General features: G+C 41.7%; 2 protein-coding genes across 2 annotated transcripts; one reads left to right on the top strand and one right to left on the bottom strand.

The window, feature by feature from the left end:
- Positions 1-6: 6 nt before the first annotated feature.
- On the top strand, positions 7-5769 carry LOC102306557 (GTPase IMAP family member 7). Its single transcript, XM_005940724.2, has 2 exons — positions 7-3887; positions 4070-5769. The coding sequence occupies exons 1-2, from the start codon at positions 3854-3856 to the stop codon at positions 5113-5115; spliced, it is 1080 nt and encodes a 359-aa protein (XP_005940786.1). The 5' UTR covers positions 7-3853; the 3' UTR covers positions 5116-5769.
- Positions 5557-8580, bottom strand: kdelr3 (KDEL endoplasmic reticulum protein retention receptor 3). The gene is made up of 5 exons (XM_005940725.3): positions 8198-8580; positions 7717-7817; positions 7285-7443; positions 6953-7205; positions 5557-6532 (listed from the first exon to the last, which is right to left on the bottom strand). Exons 1-5 carry the CDS (start codon positions 8286-8288, stop codon positions 6489-6491), a joined length of 648 nt encoding a protein of 215 aa, XP_005940787.1. The 5' UTR covers positions 8289-8580; the 3' UTR covers positions 5557-6488.
- Between the last annotated feature and the right edge of the window lie 7585 nt (positions 8581-16165).

Below are 16165 nucleotides of genomic sequence, written 5' to 3'. Positions count from 1 at the left end.
CAAGCTCATATCGCACACTTGTCACACCCAAGATAATGGAAAATACGGGAAATGAAAAGGAGGCTGTGTGGATTTTTTCCCTTTTTTTTTGCACATTTCTTTGGCTTTAGTTTATCTTTTCTAATATAGAGTCCATTTAACCTTGTTAGGTGGAAAAATTAAGCTATATTGTTGCTGTTATGACTTGAAAACCCATTATTCACTACAGCACAAAAACATCCACGCTGCTGCTTGTCGGAGCTGTAAACAAACCCATTAAATTCCCACAATTCAGTCAAATGGAAGCATTTGCTTGGCAGATTAAGAAAAGCTGTCATACTTGCATGTGTAACTGAATAATTACGGCTGCGTTTGGTTTGGTTCGAAGCGGTTTCTCTGGTTTATTTACCACAGAGAGGCAAACTGAACGAGAGCGCTGAAAGCATATTGGAATGCAAGAACACAATAGGATATAATGGTCTTGCCTTTCAGCTTGGCGTCTTTCAGTATATGGCCATTTTAATGAGACGCTTTTTCAAATTAAACTTCTTTGTGCGTTGCCACAGTTAATACTATTATGGAAGTGCAATATGTTAGGCATAAAATACAAATGCTTGAGTCGGTTAGCCAGCCTTGAGAGGCTGAATCAGCGTGCGACCTCATAAACGAGCTGTAGTAATGAATATACTATTAATGAAATGACATCTAAACATCCCAAACATCCAGATAAATGAATTTAGAGGCCGTTTGTATCTCCTACATGTCCTCACTTCTAGGAGAAAATCAATGCCTGCATGTCTGATTTCAAAAGCCCCTGCACTCTCTGACAGCTGCTAATGCACTCCTGCTTGTTTGACATGTTATCTCACTCTGTACTTGTTAAGGCTGGAAATCCATCATAGTTTAATGCAATTTCAAATCACTCAGAATGACTTCAAGCGCCCATTTGATGCTGGAAGATGGTGCACTTACACAGATTGTTAATTAAACAAAGAGGAGCGCGGAGTTTGACTTGAGATAAGCAGCTTGGTATTTTAATCGCATCCCCACCCCATCCCTTTATGATAAAACGAAGGCGTAGAAACATCAGCTTTGAATGGTATTTGGTTTAACAATACAATCTAGTGGAGCGATCTGCTGAGAATGTCCCCCCCCACTGATGTGTCGAAATCATTCGTCTTAAAAGAGCAGATAAAGGACTACAGCAGCGTGATGTTCAAATTCTTATTAAGATAGAGCCGGCTCTGACAAACTTTGATTAGTTACAGGTGGGATCAAAGCAGAAATTTTTTCCCCCTGTGTAATTTAATGGGAAAGCATTTATGGTATTTAATGTGTATCAGAGGAAACTTGGTCACATCATTGATCTTGTGCTTTAAATGCTCAGTATGTGTGTGAGGAGGTGAAAAGTGTTGGGATGGTGAAAAGTCATATCAGGTCGACCTGACCATACAGAGGGGAATCTGCCCCCTTTGGTAACTTGATACATTTTTAGATGGAAGAAGAGTGAACTGGTGTTTGTTCTGAAGATGATGGACCATAGATGGCTGTTTACTGACATCTAGTGGTCATAAATGATTAAAACTCTCTTCAATTTGTGGCTAATATGCGAGTTTTGGCATTCGATTCATGCTTTTCTGATGTTTACAACTGGCTGGAACATGGATGCAATGCAATAATGAATAATAAGAGAAATGTTAAGTAAAGTGAAAACAATCAAAACTATTTATCCTGTCACACTCAGATCTGCAGTTTGTTGTGTTTATCACAGCAGGGCTCACAGTAGTTACTGAAATATCTTTTATTTCAATAAATAGGCCGCTCTTAACTCATCTCAGCTCATCTAAATGACTTCATTGCTACTGTTTTGGTGTCATGTATTTATTGTGTAATCTGTGGCCTGCAGTTTAGGTTTCTCTTTAAGTGGCAAAAGACAAGGGAGGAAATTTTACACCACAGGGCTAACTCTGGCTTATTTAGTTATTTTGCTGTTTGTGAATAAGCACAGTCCATTTCAAATAAATCAAAATTAAATCAAAATGTTCAGAGTTTCAGATCTTTTCCAAAGCTCCACGTCCAAAAAGGTAGTTTAAAATGTAAATAAAAACAATGCAAAGATTTGCAACTTCCTGGCCCATATTTCACTCACAGAGAAAACCTATTAAACACACATAAGTGTTTAAACTGAGCATTTTCAGAAAAAAGTGTGGCACTTTTGAATTTGGTGGCAGCAATACGTAGCAAAAAGTTGGGCGGAGGCAACAAAAGACTGCAAAATGAAGTCATAGTAAGAAACAGCTGGAGGAGCATTTCGCATCTAAGAGCACCTTTGGGGGGCAGAGGTTCGAATAATTTCAGAATAATGTTCCTCAGTGTAAAACTGTGAAAACTCTGAATGTTCTCATAATAACAGCACATAAAATAGAAAGTTTCAGAGAATCTGGAGAAAAATCTGCTCAAGGGACAAGGCTGAGAATCAGTAGAAGATCTCTGTGATCTTTGGACCCTCGGGCAGCACTGCATTAGAAACAGGGATGTTTCTGTCATGGAAATCACTGCATGAGCTCAGAGACGTGTCCAGAAGTCTGAAGTTCACAGTAGTCTGTGAACATAGTTCATCATGGCATCCACTAATGCAGGTTACTTTATTTAAAGAAGAAGCCATATGTGAACATGATTCAGAAACACTGTCTTCTTGGGGCCAAAGATCTAAAACAGACTGAGGCAAAGTGAAAAAAAACTGTTCTGCAGTCAGAAAAAACAAAATTAACATTTTTTTGGTGAACATGGACTACCACATCTGGACTGAAAAGAAAGGACCATCCTACTTGTCATCAGCACTCAGTTCAAAGCCTGCATCTCTGATTGTATCATGGTACATCAGCTTGCACATCTGTAAAAGCACCATATGGTCCCATCCAGATGACATGTTTTGTTGGGAAGGCCTTGCATATGCAATCCTAAACTACATACTGCATCTATTATAACATCTTTGTAAAAGAAGACTCGGGTGCTGAACATGCTGATGAAACAAAACATATGACAAAGAAGACCCAGGACTGTAGAACAGCTAGAATCACATATCAGACAAAAAGGGGGAAACAGCTGGTCTCCTCACTTTCCAGATGTTTACAGACTAGTGCTGAAATGCTACACGATAAGGAACATGGCCCTGTCCCAATTTTTTTGAGACATGTTGCTGCCACCAAACTCAAAATGAGCTAATATTTTTCTTAATATGGTTAATTCTCCCAGTTTTAACATTTTTCTTTAATGTTTCTATTATTAATAAAAATGTTTGGAGTCTGCCAAAAGTGTGACTTTGGTCTGGAGACTGGTGAGGATAACTTAAAACACCATTAGCCCTGAAGAACTAAAGGCTTTTTGTTAGTTTCGTTACGTTAGGAGATTCTAATAATTGTTAATAGACGGAAATAGTATTTCTGTCTTTTTGGTGAAGTTGACGTTGATGCGTTCATTATGTGAGGATTCACTGCCATCTAGTGGTCACAGTTTGAAACAACAGCATTAAATTTGTATCAAAAGATCGAATTATTTCTTCTCACTCGTGTTGGCCATTGTATTGTCACAGAGCTCCGTTAATAACACTTTTCTGCAGTTTTCACTGCAAGCTAACACGTATCCCTCGTGTTATCATTTTTTGTGGGTTTGGTTACACTGTGCGTCAGGGTGGCAGTGTGCAAGCAGCGCCTCTCTGCTCCACCACAGATTGCAGCTGCATTGAAGCACTCTGCGGTCAAATGATCTAGAAACACGAGCGTATCTCAGACACAGCCAGTCTCTGTCTCTCTCCAGGATTTCAGCGATTTTTAAAAAAACATTTTGAAGGCTTCACTACAGTTTCTCCATCAGAATGTCGTCATCTGAAAGTGCTGCGTCACATGAAGGTATGGCCATTACACTTGTGTTGCATTACTTTGGATTAGCAAGCTGTGAACGATCAAATCACTTACCCTTTGAAATGTAAATGTGCCTACATGATTTAATATTATATATGTTGCCTGGATGTGCATGCATTATATTAATGTCAAAGGTAATTATGACACACACATGACTCTCTGTTTGGCAGTCAGTGAAGCATCAGCCCCCACATCAGAGGCTGAATCTCTGAGAATCGTTCTGCTGGGCCGGACCGGGACAGGCAGAAGCTCCTCTGGCAACACCATCCTGGGAAGGTCTGCGTTCCTGGTGGACGTGTCCCCCTGTTCTGTAACCGCACGATGCAAGAAACAGAGCGGGATAGTGGGAAGGCGGAGTATCTCTGTCATTGACACTCCCGGGCTCTTCCACACACACCTGTCTTCTCAGGAGGTTATGGCAGAGGTGGGACAGTGTGTTGGTTTCTCTTCTCCGGGACCCCACGCCTTCTTGGTGACACTGCAGCTCGGCAGGTTCACCCATGAGGAGAGGGAGGCCTTTGAGTGGATCAAAGCTAGATTTGGGCCTGGAGTAATGAGGTTTACGATGGTGCTGTTCACCTGTGGTGACCAGCTGAAGGGGAAACGCCTGGAGGACTTTCTAGAGCAGAGCCAGGAGCTGTCTGAGTTTGTCAGCAGCTGCCATGGAGGATATCACGTCTTTGATAACAGCAGGCAGGAGGAAACAGATGAATGTTCACATCAAGTCATGCAACTTTTGGAGAAGGTGGATCAAATTGTGGCTAAGAATGGAGGCGGTTGCTACAGCGAGGAGATGCTGAAGGAGGCTGAAGGTGCCATAAGGGAGGCACATGAGAGGATTCTGGGTGAAGCTGGGCACGTGGTGGAGTCTATTCAGACAGAGGCTGAGGTCACAGAGGGGCGGCTGCCAAGATTGGAAAAGAAGTGGGAGGATGAGGAGAGGAGAAGGGAGGAAGAGGAGGCCCGGAAGAGAGCGGAGAGGCTTTTCTGGTGCGAGCTGGTGACCGCCCTGGGGAAAGGTGCTGCGGAGGGGGCAGGGATCATGGGAAAGGACAAGGGGAAAGGGAAAGCTGTGAAGAAGGCGAAGGTGGTGGAGAAAGTGGCAGCTCTGGCTGCGTCTCCGCTCTCTGTCAGGTCGGCTGCGAAAGCAGTGGGAGGGGCCGTGAGAGAAGGAAGCAAGGTGCTATACAAACACAGAAAAACTTTACTGCGCTGAAAGGTAAATCAAAGAGACAGGACACAACGAAGCCCACGTGGTGAGGACAAGTCACTTGATGTAAGGCCAGCTGGACTTCTTTAGGTTTTGAAGACGTTTCGCTTCTCATCCAAGATGCTTCTCTAGAGAAGGGGTCAAATCCCTACCAGTGGTTTATAGGCCGAGACCATGCACCAGGTGCTCTAGGGATGAAAAAGCCTCCTGGATGAGAGGCGAAGCATCTTCAAAGACCTAAAAAAGCCAAGCTGCCATTTTCTCAAGCTCCCAAGACCACCATGACCTGGATGAATGAGAACCTACAGATGCATCACTTAACTGTGATTATGTTTCCATTGTTCAACACCACAATCGCACCACACACGCACTCTTAGACTATACTGTGAAATACGAACTCACGGCACAATAAAGTCACACAAAAAAAAAAAAGTCCAGTTCATCTTATTATGACTTCACACATTTGTATTTGTCAAAAATAGGTTAGTTCGCTACACAGATACAATACATTAAAAAACATTTTTCCCATCATTTCCACCCCCGACACAATGGCGTGATTTGGTTAAGGTAACAACACAGGAAGATTTAAAAAAAAAAAAAAGAAGAACTGTTTAAAACATTGCAGCAGTTACCTTATCCGTCTTTGGCTTCATATAACAAGTGACAACATATTTTAGCCCTTTTTCCTCTTCTGTACAAATGCACTGACACACAAAAGATGACGAAGGGATTCATCAGATTGCAGCTGGCAGTGAGGAAAGGAAATGGTTTGCATACAACGCAGTGACCTATTCAGGGAGTGTCTAACAGCACAGAGTGAAAGAGGACAACACGCCGTAAAAAGATCGGGGAGCACAAATGTACAAACACTACCATATTTTTAAAGACTATGTGAAATGTGAAGGATTTATACTGAAAGAGAATTACGTGTAGTCCACCTGAGTGCTGTACAAAAAACATTGCAGCTACATTTTTGTGCTCAAAATACTCTTGATTGTTCAGGATGTAATGTAAGCACCTCCAGAGTCACAGTCACCCTCAGCTTCCAAAGAAAAACAAAAAACAAAACCCCCACAAGCGTGCACAAATACTGCTTCTGTACTGCTGTTGCTCACTTGCCTGGTGCATATTAGGGACACACTTCCAGTGTCGCACCTGCATCTTATGGACTAAGAAAACAACCATGTAAACTCCTGCAAATGTACAGACTTAAACCCAAAGAACCGATCAGACAAAAAAAGAAGAAAGAAAAAAATGGTCTAAACTACAATCACAGACCAGTTATATCATTAAGTACAAATACAGCTGAAGGATCTACTCTCAGATGCCGATACGTGGCAGGCACAGAAGGGTGGAGGGCTGTGGTGGAGGGGTCCGTTTTAAACCGGCATCGGCAGGGTCATCTTTCCTCTTCCCCGAAGCACTGAAGGAAGACGGATGAGAAAGAAAAAAGTGAGAACACAGCGAGGGTGAGGGAGTGTTTTTTAGCTTCCCCCACTCCTTTGTTTAGCAGGTGAGCAAACACTTTAGAGCAACCTACAGCAGCTGGCATTAAGGATACATATCCTCCCTCGACAGGTAAACAATCTGAGCAGAAGCTCTCTTTCAGTCACAGAGCATAGCTGTGTGCTAGATTTCATTGCAAATTACTTCTGCATGCTGTTTTATATCAGCAGAACAGAAAGTGCAGTAAAACAGGCAAGGCCGATAACCCTAATAATAACGCTGCAAATATCGGATGATTACTCAAACATAATTCTGGCGTGGCGTCCTGCCAACGTAAATGGATCCCACCTAGACTCGGCCCTGTAGCGTAGCAGCGAATGATCGTGTTCTTACTCACCTTTTGTGACGTAGAGGTAGAAGAAATCGCAGTAGAAGATGGTCTGCACGACGCCGGACACCACCGCGATCTGGTCGAAGAAGCCCTCTGTGTGATAGCGCCACACCCAGTTGGCGATGTAGAGGGCTCTGTAGAGGCCGAGGAAGAACAGGTAGTGGGTGGTGATGGACTCCGCCTCGCCGGTCTTGGTGATCATGAAGAGCTGTGGCATTATGGCCACTGCTTCCAGAAAGATGGAGAAGGTCCACAGGATCTGGAGGCAAAGGGGTGCGTGTTAATTTTAAAGCTGTTTTTAATTGAGGGAGCTCTACATTTCTGACAGACACCTTTACCTCCATTGGGGTGAAAGCATAGTTCTCCAGGAAGGACAGCCCGGTGACTGGGACCAGCAGGAACTCCACGCGGAAAGTGTCGTTCTCAGAGTCGTACGTGTTCCTGAAGCGCATGTAGATCAAGTACACTGTAGCATAGGACAAAGCCAGGAACACCACCTGAGGGCGGAGCCAAACACTGATCAGGAAAAGTGAACTTAATTGAAGACACTGTGAAACACTACAAGATGCTTTTGCTTATTTTGCTAACATCCCTGCTTTGTGTTTATTATCTATATATATATATATATATATGTGTGTGTTAGTGAACACACAGAGATCACAGCTGGTACAAGAAATGAATGACTCTAACTTATGGCGGTCATTCAGCTCATGGTAATCTGACAGGGAAATGTGTGTGTGACTGTGTGTGGGTGTGACCTACAAATTTACCTTCATGACCGTGTTGTAAGCAGAAATGTAGACCGTGAACAGGTCGAGATACCTGGTGGTGAAGACAATCGCAAACAGCACCTGAGACTTCCCAGAGATGCCTGTAATGGAAATAAAATGAGAGAAATTAAAAGTGAGAGGATGAAACAGAGAAGTTAAACGTTTCCTTTTTTTTCTTCTTTCTTCTGCAACTCAGCTGTGCAGCTCTCTCACTTTAAACAAAGCTGTATGATTGGTCGAGCAGGCTGCTCTTAACTTTGTTATCATTGCCACGTAGCTTCCACTGGCGCAGGACAATCAGCGCCATGCAAATGCCATCCTTAATGCACACAGCAGATAAGAGAAGTTTCATTGTGGCACGGCTGTTTTTGTGCACCACAGCCACACGCATACATCTTTAGCGCGGATGAAAAATCATAACAGCCCAAATGCACTGATATGATCGCACAGCACCCACACTGTGTTGCTAGTGTCAACCTACCAGCACACGACTTGGACCTCCATATCTTCAGCAACAGGATGATGATAGCCACCAAGTGTGACACGTCACCCGCCAGACGGAAGATATTCATGGTTAAGCAAAAAACCTTAATGCAACTCCTCACGGGCCTTGCACGTCCTCAGGAGGCAGTCACTGCTCATAAAACGCCAAAGGGGTGCTGTGCTGGCGTGGGCAGAGAGGCGACAAGCTGCGCGGTCACGGTCGGACGGCTCACTCTCTGTGCGCGTGACGCTAGACACAGACTCCGTGGATTCCGCTTACAGATCCGTGTGTGCCGTGGACAGACAGGAAAACCGCTTCCGAGGAGGTGACGTGGCTGATAGCTCAGCTCTTCGCCGTCATAGATTCATTACAGAGCTAAATATATCTGTTTCCGGCTTACGACTTTCAAAGTAAAACCTTGTGCTGGTTAAAGCGCATGCTCGTTGAGAGTTTAGCCCAATGACTGTAGAAAACACTCTTTAGTACATTTACTGATTTTTTTCTTTTCAATACTAAGTTCAACACACTGACTTCTGACTTCTGGGTGATTATTAGCTCTTTCACTATCCATAACTATTTTTATTTTGAAGGTTGTTCCCGGTAATGACCGACTTTCTATGGCGAACTTGATGGAAGACATCCTGCAATGCACTGATTTCACAGCAGATGGCGACAAACTACTTATCTACCTATCTATATGGTGTTTCGTTATTGGAAATGGTCCCTCGAGAGCAGGAGTGTCAGACACTGGTGCCCAGCTTTGGAAAATGTGAAGGAGGGCAAATTTGGGACTTACTGTCTGTTATTAACTGTTACAGCTTTTCCTACAGAATAACCTCCTTCATGGTCATTCATACTAAGACACAGTAATTAATTAAGTAATACATAAACAATTATATGAAAAAGTACATGTTTTTTTTTCATTATCTACTGTACAACTTTGTTTTTTGTTTTTTGTTCTTTTGGGCAGTGAGTTCAGCAGCATTTCTTTATCGCTGGGAAAAACTGAGATGCATTGTTAAAATTTATTTCTTATATTAGGATATCTCATGGATTGGTTACACTTGCAGGAAAGGGAGTTTCGCTGATCTGGCCCACTTAAGATCAAACCGGGCTGTATGTAGCCCATTGTAAAATCATTCTGATATTCCTGCTCTAAAGCATAGGTGGGGAATTAAAATTACCAGATGAGAAACTGGCACTGTTGTGGAGGGCTGCTCCAACAAACTAAACTCAGTTTAGTTGCTCAGGACTCATTTTGTCTCTTTATAAAGTGCTGCTGGTAAGAGTAGATGCTCCAATTAGGCCATAATTGTGTTTCCTTGGGGAAAATTAATGAGCCACGCCTTCTCTATAGGATAATTAAATGTATTTAATGGTGTTATTTAAAATGGTTTTCCTTTTAATTTGTTTGAATGAATCTCCTGGTTGTCTGAAATGTGTTTTCCAAACAAACTGCATTATTTTGCTTGTTGTCTTTTATTAACTTCACCAGTGGATCTATAATAATAAATCATATGACTTACCCATTTAAAAGCTAGTGTACAAATACATGCATTGGACAGATGGATTCACATTAGACAATATTTATTACGTATTCTGAGAAGTTTATGGTCAACTCCATGATTCCAGGGCAGATGCTACGAATGAAAAACAAGCCCATATGAACATCCCTCTATCACCACCACCACTACCACGGTGTTTGATGGTTTGAGGGGGTCTGTGCTGATATTAATTAAACATGGTGCTGTTCATTGTGGGAAAACATCTCCAATTCGGTGTTGTCTGTCCTAAAGACATTGTTCCAGAAGTCTCATGGCTTATTTAAATGTTGCTGTGCAAACCTGAGCTGTACTGACATGTTCTTTTTAGTGAGAAGAAGCTTTCTCCTCGCAGCAAGTTTTTTAGTGTTTTGCATCGTGATGAACTTTAACATTTAACATGCTAACTGAGGGCTGTGGAGTTTGTGGTGCTCGTGGGTTTCTGCAGCATCTCTGAACCTTGTATTGTCTGACTTTGTGTTGAATGTCCACTCCTGCAAAGATAGTTGCATAGTTGCAAGTTAACACACCTGAATGCTCAGCAAACTCCCAAAACCTCTGCTTTTGTAGAGGTACTCCCACTTTTGGATGATCAGTGAATCAAGTGGATTTGATTAGCACCTCCTGGCTGCTGCTTAACCTCTTAATTCCTATAGAAGCAGCAAGTGTACACTTAGTTTTTCACTTACTTTTTTTCACCTAGTCCTGTGAAAGCTTTTGTTTTCACATGACTGTACCACTGATATCACAAAAACCCCATAAAAGCTTTCAATAAAACTCAAGATGAAAAAAAAAAGATTACTAAACTATTATATGATATTTTTTAACAATAAAAAAATGAGTGAGCAAATGTACCCTGCAAAAAATAGCTCTGATTCCCACTTCTGTTTCACAGTTGGCAAGAAATAATTTGGAAACATGAAAAATGTATTTTTTTGTCTTCTAGAGTTGCACTGTGTTTTTCTCTTTGTGTTTTCTAAAGAAATTCAGATACAAAAGAAAAAGGCTAATGCCTCATAACTAAATGTCAGCTCAGTTTGGCACACAATGGAACAGAAAACAAATAATTACCAACTTATGAAACGCTGAAATGCGTAAAGCACTTCAGGACTGTTTAAGTCTGTGCCAATGGTGTTCATCCTTTTGCAGATGAGGAGTCTGTCTGCTTCAGAACTGTATATGTCTCATGAACATGAAGTGAAGATGAGTGGGCAGCTTTGACACCGGGCTTTAGGCTGTTCACCAAGAAGCAATGTTTGTGCTTTCTTTTTATTTGGCTAAAGAACCGGACTAGATTGTAAAGTGACCTGAAACATTTTACTCTTACTTATCAGTGTTTTAAAATATTCTCCACCCTCTTTGTGTGTTCACTGCTTTCTGACAGTTCCTCACCCTGGCCCCCTTTCCTCCTGATTCTGAGGAAAGCTGTATCACTGAATCACTGACACACTGTTTCTCACCATCCCGCGTTTCTGATCCCACATGATCCCACAAAATCTCCACCTCCTCCCTCTGACCGTAACCTACAAACTGAAGCCGAATTCTGGCCTTGCGTACATCACGCTATCCAACATCCTCCTCTCATTTTCATGTGATATAGACCTCCTAGATTACTCAGGAAATGCTTCCAGCCTACTTAGAGTACATCAGTGGTGGTGCAGAGAAATGAGGGGGCGACGGACACCAACGAAAAGTACATAGCTTCTTTATATACCCCAGAAGCATCCAGCACAGAGGCACTGGTTGTTTTTTCTGATTTGGTTATCCTCAAGCAGAGGCACGCACATATTTAAAAATCTGAAACATGAGAAAGCAAAAGTTCTCAATGAGCAAATTAAAGGAGAAATGGAAGAAAACTTAATGTATGCTATATTAGTCCATTAGTTCCAGTCTTATAAACACATTGATGAATGTTCATCGGCTGAATGATAGAAGCAAATGTACCACAAAGGACATCCCCTGGACAGAGCTGACCCATACTCCCATAACAAGTGTGTGCTGAGCAAAAGGTTATGGGAACTAATCTGACACCCAGGCCCGATTAATAGCTATTTATACATACACACAGCCTGGTCTGCCCCAGAGAGTCTGTCTGCCTGGTCATCTTCTGCTGGACGGTGTGAATGTCGGATCATCCTGTCTGCAAGCCTCTGTCTCCTCTCTTTCTCTCGCCACACATAGCTACTGCACTAGAACTGCATCCAGTTCAAAACCATCAATGCTCCATGACAATGGCTCCTGTCAGCTAGTAGAAATGACACCAGCTGTGACTAAGGGCTGTTATTGTCTTTAGAAATTAAAAATTAACTGTATATAAGTTTCAGCAGTCCACTAGAGGTTTGTTTTTATTTGAAATATGGGGGAAAAAATATTTATAGCAGTGTATTTCTACCTTATAAGGATCAGACCAACTGGATGGTTTAAAGTTGAGTTGTTAAACGTGCGGGTAGTGGACTAGAACTGGCCCTCCAAAGGCTAGAGATTTTACAGAGAGATTTTAATGTCTTAAATGTTTAAATATTTGTTTGTTTTTTAAGTTTACTACATAGACAGAAGGTCTTTCAAAGTTCTTCTTCGGACACTGGTTTTCACTCAACCTCCAGCTCGTGTATCCGACAATTTAGAGATATCCTTTTTTGTTTGTTAAATCGTAAAATAGCTCCTAACTCAAGAGATGAACCCATGTTGTGTCTACACATAACAGACAACTTAGCAAATACCCTATAAACCAATAAATAACCTTTAAATTGTAGGCACTTAAACAAGCAATATCCTGTCACAAAATACAGCTAAATTTATTAGCACTGCCATTAATTGGTAGTGGCTTTATATTTCAACATGACATTGATCTCTAACAGACTGCCAATGCAGTAAAAACACACATGGATAAAAAAAAACACAAACTTGAACACCATCAGTCATGGATTGGCCTCCCCAGAGCCCGGACGTCAAAATTATTGATGAAGTGTGTGATCATGTAGTGATAAAAAAAAAATGCAGCTAACATCCAAAGAACAGAACTGAAGGTCCTTCAAGTAACCCGGAGAACTATTCCTGAAGACTTCTTAAAGAAATGACACGAAAGCTGCCTAAGAGAGTTCAGACTGTGTTGGCTAATAAAGGTGGTCACACCAAATATTGACTTTTAAGCTTGTTAAATTTGTGCAAACTCTGTTTTGCCTGCAGCTATTTCCCAAAATATATATAAAAAAGAGATTTGGCTCAAGAGTTTTGTACAGTACTGCACACGGAAAGTAAAAAAAAAAAACAGCTAAGATAAACAGCTGTTTGTCACTTGTGCTGTACATAGTGAGCTTAACAAATGTGAATGCTTACTTGTGTTCCTTTACATTAAAAGAAAGGTAGGTCATTATGCAACAGTTAACTTGTCTGGCCCCCTTAAATTAACCAAACTGGAGCATACTGTATAAAGTTAGATTGACACCCCTTGTTTAAACCATTCTACTTTGTTTATTTGTGGTTTAGATTTATATTGTGTATATTAGCATTTCAGTACATTATACTTAAAGGAACAGACCTACACAGTGGTCTAATTCAAACTAATTATGAATGTTAATGTGTGCCTGCCATTTAATGCTAATGCATTCAAGTTTCTTGGTGCTTTTTCCTGCTCTTGTGTGGCAATAATCCTTTGGTGAAGCTTTTGTGTACTTTATGTGTATTGGACTTTCTTTTTTCCTGTTTTTTTTTGTTGTTGTTTTAGTCTTTGCCCTCTTAGACTGGCTTTTGAAATGTTTCATTGCTTTCGCTGTGTCTATTAACTTTAGAAACCTTGACTCCAGCTTCTGTTTATCTCTATGTCGCTGCTCCTAATAGCAACATGTCTCCGTCCTCCTCCTTGTTTCTCATCTGAGCAAATGCAACACCCACATCTGTATTCAAAGGAGGAGATTTTGAAATGAAGCACCCCTCCACTGACTCCTGCTCTATAATTTAGGTAGAAGAGGAGGAGAGCAAGACTTAGAGAAAAGCACGGAGGAGTGAGGGGCCTAAAGAGGAGCTAAGGGTGAAGGTGGACTGGGAGGAAGAAGGTTTCCATAGAAACAGCTTTGCTCAGTTTAATATCTGATATAGTGATGCGGATTCTGCATGAAGGCAGCTAAACTAGCAAACGTCTCCTGAGATTTTTCTTTTAAATCGTGCAAACAGACAAAAGAAGGTCTGAAAAGTACATTGAAACTGTTGAGGGGAGTTTGAGGTCTGCTGCTTCCCTCAGACTGAAACTATATTAGTTTCCATTTTCATTTTTGGAAACTCCACTCTGCTGTGTTTCAGGAAATATATTCTGTTTACTCCTCTATAATTATTCCTGAAGGGGTGCAGAGGCTCTGCAGCAACAGTGGTTTTACAGGTGTAGTCACAAACAGAAGTATCCCAAAGTATCCTGTAGTTGTCTGTAATTTCATGACAGTCGGTTCAATATTAGGACTTTCAACTCAAAAACATAAATAGCCTATTATCATGGTAGAGAAAAGGAAGAATGTAATGTTGTACAGACATTTATGGTGTCCAGTCAGTGAATCATAATGACTGTAATTCATCATGATTCACTGTTTCGAAATCATGAATGTCTGAAGAAAATTAGGAGTCACTCTGCTGAGTAGACATTGAGAATTTCACTGAGAAGCAGAAAAAAAACAAAACAACTGAAGTTCTGGTTATAAAAAGTCATAACATTTCAGGAAGGCAAGTCGGATTCATTTTTGGAGGATCATTAATATTTGTACAAATGTGAATAGAAATGTGATTTTAAATTGTTCCTGTCTGGACCACAGTGGTAGGCCAACAAAGTGACCGTGCTGTTAAGGGAAATGGGAACCAAGAAGAGGCCGCTAGGAAAGCTGCAACTACCCAGTACCTGAAGAGGATCAGGCAAGTCCTGAGGAGTCAGTTGAATGGAAAGAACAAGATCCGGGCAATCAACACCTACGCTCTGCCCGTGATCAGTTACCCTGCAGGGATAATAAGTTGGCTAAAGGAGGAGATAGAAGCCGCTATCTCTATCAGCAGCCAAGGAAGCTCCTGACCATGCATGGATGGTTTATAGCCCAGGACCCTGAGGCTGTGCACTAAGCAGGAGGAAGGAGGCCAGGGACTAATGAGTGCTAGAACCACAGTCCAGGATGAGACATCGAACATCAGGAAGATGGCCACGACTGACTGTGTGCGCAGTGAATACTTCAAGCTGCAGAAACCCGAGGAAGAGGAGGAACCATCATGGAAGGACAGAGCCCTGCATGGTAAGTATCACCGGCAGAGGTGGCTGACATCCAGAAATCCAACCAGTGCCTGGACAAAGCTGGGCTTAAAGACAGCACAGAGGCACTGATCATGGAAGCACAGGCACAAGCTCTGAGCATCTATCACACCAGGCAAGACCCCAGGGCGAGTGGCTCCAGCAGATCCCAGGAACAACACCCAAGATCTCCAGAAGAGCGCAGTCCTAGGAACAGCTAAGATACTGCGATTATTAGTAATGAGTTAATGCAGTCGTTTTGTTAAACCCTTTGAATTAAAGCTGAAAGTCTGCGTTGACCATTTGATCTGCAATCACTCTGATAGTGTACAGAGGCAAAGCTACAAAATGTATAGACGTATCTGTATTAACTCGCTGATCATTGTTACTTTGAAATAATAGTCCAATAGTGAACACACCATATGCTCAGTCATACTGCATCATTAAGTTGGAAGTTCAGGAATATCAAATTAAAGATTTGCAGTAAAATATGATTATTATTATAATTATGATTTTAAAATGAGAATTTTCGATATATTACTGAGATTAATCACACATTCTGCTCAGATTCAGGTCAAACAACACTTTCAGCACTTAGGTAACAAATTTGCACTCCTTCTGGAATGACCACAGTATGTGAGAGGAAGCCTGCTGCTTTATCACAGTTAAAGTTAAACTAAACACAGGGACAAAGTTTCAAAGCTTAAATCCAGCGCTCTCTGCCTTTCGTAGCTCACTGTTGTTATAACCTTTGTCAGGTGTTAACAACAAGCTGGAAAACATCTGTAGCACAGCTGTTCGGGAGTAAATGGAAAGCATTTACCGTCAAAGTGCAATTTGCGGCAACAGCCCTGTAATCATCAGGGTGATGCACAGTTTTAAACTGTGTTGGCAACTTGCTTAATCTCCAAGACCCCATATTTTTGTCTCCCACCTGTTGCCATTTTTGTTCCTTGAATAGAGTTACTTCAGAAATCATGACTCAAATGAGTTCCTGCTTGCTTACATGGGCACATCAGGCATTACTCAACACCTACACAAGCTGAGAGCACACCAAGTGGATATCCATTTAGTGTCATTTCCTCTCCTTCCTCTCTTACTTTCTTTTGCTTTTTTTCTCCTCTCCTCTCCTCTCCTCTCCTCTCCTCTCCTCTCCTCTCCTCTCCT

This window comes from Haplochromis burtoni, unplaced genomic scaffold (genome assembly GCF_018398535.1).
Source record: "Haplochromis burtoni strain Fernald_Lab_line unplaced genomic scaffold, NCSU_Asbu1 Contig_45, whole genome shotgun sequence".
Lineage (NCBI taxonomy): Eukaryota > Metazoa > Chordata > Actinopteri > Cichliformes > Cichlidae > Haplochromis > Haplochromis burtoni.
This window is presented reverse-complemented; position numbering and strand designations above follow the sequence as displayed.

Bases quoted from the DNA above. Each gene is read 5' to 3' on its own strand.
- LOC102306557 (XM_005940724.2), top strand. From the start codon at position 3,854: ATGTCGTCATCTGAAAGTGCTGCGTCACATGAAG. The intron at 3,888-4,069 runs GTATGGCCATTA...TCTGTTTGGCAG, and splicing joins AAGTGCTGCGTCACATGAAG to TCAGTGAAGCATCAGCCCCC.
- kdelr3 (XM_005940725.3), bottom strand. From the start codon at position 8,288: ATGAATATCTTCCGTCTGGCGGGTGACGTGTCACACTTGGTGGCTATC. The intron at 7,444-7,716 runs GTAAATTTGTAG...CTCCGCCCTCAG, and splicing joins CTTACAACACGGTCATGAAG to GTGGTGTTCCTGGCTTTGTC. The intron at 7,206-7,284 runs GTAAAGGTGTCT...CTTTGCCTCCAG, and splicing joins ATGCTTTCACCCCAATGGAG to ATCCTGTGGACCTTCTCCAT.